The 4,692-nt window shown below is 38.8% G+C and overlaps 3 protein-coding genes across 3 annotated transcripts in view; 1 reads left to right on the forward strand and 2 right to left on the reverse strand.

Annotated features, from left to right (window-relative positions):
- Positions 1 to 4,692, reverse strand: part of LOC118744862 (zinc transporter 1) — a gene marked incomplete at its 5' end in the record, with an annotated part of 119,796 nt that overhangs the window by 110,003 nt on the left and 5,101 nt on the right.
- On the forward strand, positions 82 to 1,669 carry LOC118744863 (periodic tryptophan protein 1 homolog). Its single transcript, XM_036478250.1, has one exon. It carries the CDS (start codon positions 205 to 207, stop codon positions 1,561 to 1,563), a length of 1,359 nt encoding a protein of 452 aa, XP_036334143.1. The 5' UTR covers positions 82 to 204; the 3' UTR covers positions 1,564 to 1,669.
- LOC118744864 (U7 snRNA-associated Sm-like protein LSm11) lies at positions 1,553 to 2,740 on the reverse strand. Its single transcript, XM_036478251.1, has one exon. The coding sequence runs from the start codon at positions 2,487 to 2,489 to the stop codon at positions 1,722 to 1,724; it is 768 nt and encodes a 255-aa protein (XP_036334144.1). The 5' UTR covers positions 2,490 to 2,740; the 3' UTR covers positions 1,553 to 1,721.

Below are 4,692 nucleotides of genomic sequence, written 5' to 3' on the forward strand. Positions count from 1 at the left end.
CTATCATTCCTGGGTGAATACCGCTATTAACTCCGAAGACAACCAAGCACGTACGCAAACCGCTGCCAAACGTCAGTTTATATTTTGACAGGCACGTGTTTGTTTTCTTTACGTTGCTCCACAGCCGGTCGATTTCGAATATTTTTCATTCAATTAATTGTCGGGATTTTTTGATACTGAAATTGAAATAATAATCCTGAAAATATGGAAGAGGATGGACCGCCGCAAGCCAACATTGATTTTGTGCCCGCCCTTTGCTTCGTACCGCGCGGTGTTGCTAAAGAACAGCCTGAAAAAATCGTGCTCACACAGTCGGAATTGGCCCGCATTATTGAAGAAACAAGAAATACTCTTCAGGAAGATGATGATGATGACGACAACGAAGATGAAATGGAAGTAGATAACGAATCGGCCCCAAGCGCTGCTAATCGCAATCCCGGTGATGAATTTGGGTTCGATAATTACGACAATGAAGGAGCTGCGAATTCCGCGGTTATTGGCGCTGTCGTTGACCCCAGAGAACAGTTTCCGGATGAAGACAACGATTCCGAGGCTGAAGATGAAATCATTAAGCCAACTGACAATTTAATATTGGTAGGACACGTCCAGGACGATGCCGCATCTATGGAAGTTTGGGTGTTTAACCAAGGGGAGGAATCTTTGTATACACATCATGATTTTATTCTTCCTAGTTTTCCGCTATGCATTGAATGGATGAATCACGATCCAGGTAGTGACCAAACAGGTAATATGTGCGCTATTGGTTGCATGGATCCTGTAATCACAGTCTGGGATTTGGATATACAAGATTCAATGGAGCCTACATTTAAGTTGGGATCGAAAGGAAGTCGTAAGAAGCATAAAGAAGCTTATGGCCATACAGATGCAGTTTTAGATCTAGCTTGGAATCGTAATTTTGAGCATATTCTCGCCAGTGCTTCTGTGGATCAGACCCTTATCCTATGGGATTTAGATGAAGGTCAGCCACATACTACAATAACTGCATTCGAGGAAAAGGTTCAATCTATTGAGTTTCATCCTGACGAAGCGCAGAGTATTTTAACAGGCAGTGCTGATGGTATTGTACGATTGTTTGATTGCCGCAATGCTGATGCAGTAGATAGTGATTATATTAAATGGAAAACACCTGGTGAAGTAGAAAAAGTACTCTGGAATCCAAGTGATACAAACTATTTCGTCGTTGGATCAAACGATGGAAGTATTCACTATGCAGACCGTAGGCAGCCAGATAGACTATTGTGGTCCTTTAAGGGACATGAGGAAGAAATATCAGGCGTCTGCTTCAATAAAGAAGTAGCGAACTTGTTGACTTCAACATCAACTGATGGCATGTTGAAAGTCTGGGACTTCAATATTGGTGCCATCAAGGAAGTTTATTCACATGACTTCCAAATGGGCCGGTTACAATGCATGAAACAATGTCCAGAGGATCCGTTCACACTAGCTCTCGGAGGCGAAAAGCCACCGCGCTGTCGCATTTACAATATAAAAAATTTCGAAGTCGTGAGAAAAGTTTTCAAAATTCCTGAAATTCTGCAATGAATTAATCTATACTTTATTTAGATTTAAAATACATAAATATATGTAGCAGCAATGTGAAAAATTCAGTTACTGAAATAAATGTGTACATTTTTTACAAACGTTATAATTCACTTTAGTTTCTTAGATTAATTAGAAGTAGGTATCCTTCAAAACATATTTCACATATCAGTTTCGGTTGCCGCTACATTTTCCGATAATATCACTAAAGCTACCTGTTCGCCGCGCACGAAAAGTTGCGGCAACTGCCTCCGGATTTCTACAGTTTTTCTATTGATGCTCCTCACCTGCTGCCGCGGCAACTCAATACCAAGCTCATGTAATCTTAAACTGCAATCTCGTGGTTCACCACAGACCTTATTTTCGCCATATTTGTATTTACGACGTTGCCATACTTCATCTACGTTGCGTAGCCATAAGTTCCAGAACTTGTCGAACCATATAAGCCACCCCTCCAAACTTCCACGTATGCCATGTTCATTCCGCACTAACACACGCACACGACGTTGTCCTTTCATTGAATGCTTTAATGCTTTCATCGGTCCAGACACTCCATCCAGATATGTAAAAATATTATGCATATCCTTTACTTTGCGTGCACTTCCTTTAATAGGCATTTGATGTGGTTGGAATCGACGTTGCTGCGTCTCTTCGGCGATTATTGGTATTGGTCTTTGTTTAGAAATACTTGGGTCAACGCTCGATGTACTTGAACCACCATCTTCTTTTTGTATGCTTTGGTTTACAGTTGGTGCATTACGCTTGTTAAGGTTCATAATACCGAACCGTTTAAGTGCACTTTCAAAAGCAGCCAAATTTTGGTAAATTACTTTTGGCTTTTTTTCACTAATGCGGTATCCTGGAGCATATAGCGCGCGTAATGGGTCAAACTTTTCGCTGGTGATGTCCAACTCACTGTCAGCAGGCATTGGAGAACTTGGTGGAGGCAAATCGCCCGTATCAGATTTTTCTTTCGTCGTTTTTTCCTCATTGTGAGGCACGATATCTTTTTGTTCGCTAATTTTGTGGCAGATATGTAATTTGTTTAGAAACTTTAATTTTTCTAGCTTTTGAGAAATTGAAAAAAAGCCTAGTAATAATTTATACTGAAACAAAACAAAAATTCCGAATCAAAAGCGCCGGCTGTAAACAAAAACGCGAACAGCTGATGCAGCTAGAGATGAAACGTTACGAGTAAATACAAGTACATGCTCGATACAAAGTAACTTTGGTATCGATATTTTTGGACCAAGTACAGAGTAGGCATGAACACAAAATACAAGGTCACGTAAGAACGCGACGTTGTATTTGTAACTGAGAAAAAAGTTTGCGAAAGCGGGTTCGTCAGCTGAGCGTTTGTTTACATCACAAGCACCACTATTTTACACTTTTATTCAAGTAAAGAAGAGTTAATGCAACATGACAACACATTTTAAAGCATTTTGTTGCATCATTTTTCCTAAATTGTGCGTTTAAAGTGGCTGACAATAATTTTGGCTAATTTTGGTTTTCGTTGTTTTCTTTGCTTTGTTTACTTTTCGCTCGTTTTCCAGTGAAACAAGATAGCGTAGAACCCGTTAAAAAATTCGACTTTTTTCTCTCTCTTGTTCTTACGTGTTCTTGTGTCTTTCGTTCATGCAGAGTAGGTATCGAAAAATACTCGTATCGAAACCCGATACCTACCGGCTGTCTTCACATACTTCAAAATCTCGCATGCGTTCTCCTTTTTTATCTCGCAAGCGGGATAAAACCCCTTATTCCAGAACCCGAATTTTCATAATTCGTAATTCGTAGCTACATTACGAAAAACGAAAAATCGACATGCTGCAACCGTTGCGGAAACCTGTGCAGCATTGCCAGCTATCCGTTGTTTTTCGAAGACAGCTGTATGAAGGAAAACAAAGTGGAAAGTAATTTAAAAAACATTCATCAAGTGCTTATTTATTGTAAAATTGTTTGATTTTATATATTTTGAAAGAAACGATGGATTCTATTGCATTTGCAATTATAGCAGCATAGTAAAAAGCCATTCGCACCAGGCGATTTTGCGTTCAACTCACACAGGGTTGCACGAAAAAAAAAATTGAATGGCTCTAAATATCAAAATATAAATAAATATAAAATATTCACCATAAATTCCATTGTTTAACTTTGCATTCTACTTTTCATTGAACGACCTTTCAACTAATTGCTTTCAATAAAGTTGGTCGCCAGCCAACATTTAAGGCCCGTCCACATAGAACTTTGGCGTTGCATTGGCATTAGCGTCGCTTCAACAGCTGACTATGAATACATGAATTCAAATGCAGCCGTCTACATAGCCAAAATTCGACAACGCTCACGCCAACACAAAGCAACAAGATGGCCAACTCTCAACTTTTCGCGTGCGTCGCTCGTCAGCTGTTGCAAATAAATAAAATTATGTCAAGGCAAGAAAGTGCGGGCAAGAAATATCGTTTTTAATGCAATTATTGATATGAAGTATTAATTTATCTGTCGTTAGTATGTTAATTTAGTGGCCCAAGCATTCGCTGCCAAGCGTTCATTGTAGCAAGCATACTTTTAACGTGCGTTCTGTCAAACCTACGCCTACGCCAAAGCCAACGCGAAAGTTCTATGTGGACCGGCCTCATTCGTGATTTTATCGCTGATAACAATAAACACTTTCGAAAATGGAAGCGTTGATTCAAGAAACTCATAAATTCCATTGTCTGCAAATCTGCTGGTTACCTACGCTACTTGCATTGTCAAAAGTACTAGGAGTCTTCACCCCGATTTCGTTAGTTTTAGTAAACTGCTAGTTGATACTCGCCAATTTTATCAACTGTTCTTTTCAGCTTACTTTTGTTATACTAGGTTCACATATAAGTAGATTATCCTCATTTTCGAGCTTAACATCCTAATCTGTAATTATAACAAGAGATTAGCCATATAAAATTCGTCCCTTGTTAATCTGTAATTATAAAATAATCTCAGATTTAACCGATAACTTTTCGGTGCCCATCCTAGTTTTATCGATTGTTTTTGCGAAAAAGAGGAGAAATACCAAATGTAAAAGTAAACAAAAATGTACGCTAGCAAGTAAAATAGGTTTGCAAAGGTATTTTTTTTTCCTTTTTTTTTTTTTTTTTT

Source organism: Rhagoletis pomonella, unplaced genomic scaffold (assembly GCF_013731165.1).
Source record: "Rhagoletis pomonella isolate Grant_MI unplaced genomic scaffold, Rhpom_1.0 Rhpom_scaffold_00008, whole genome shotgun sequence".
Taxonomy (NCBI): domain Eukaryota; kingdom Metazoa; phylum Arthropoda; class Insecta; order Diptera; family Tephritidae; genus Rhagoletis; species Rhagoletis pomonella.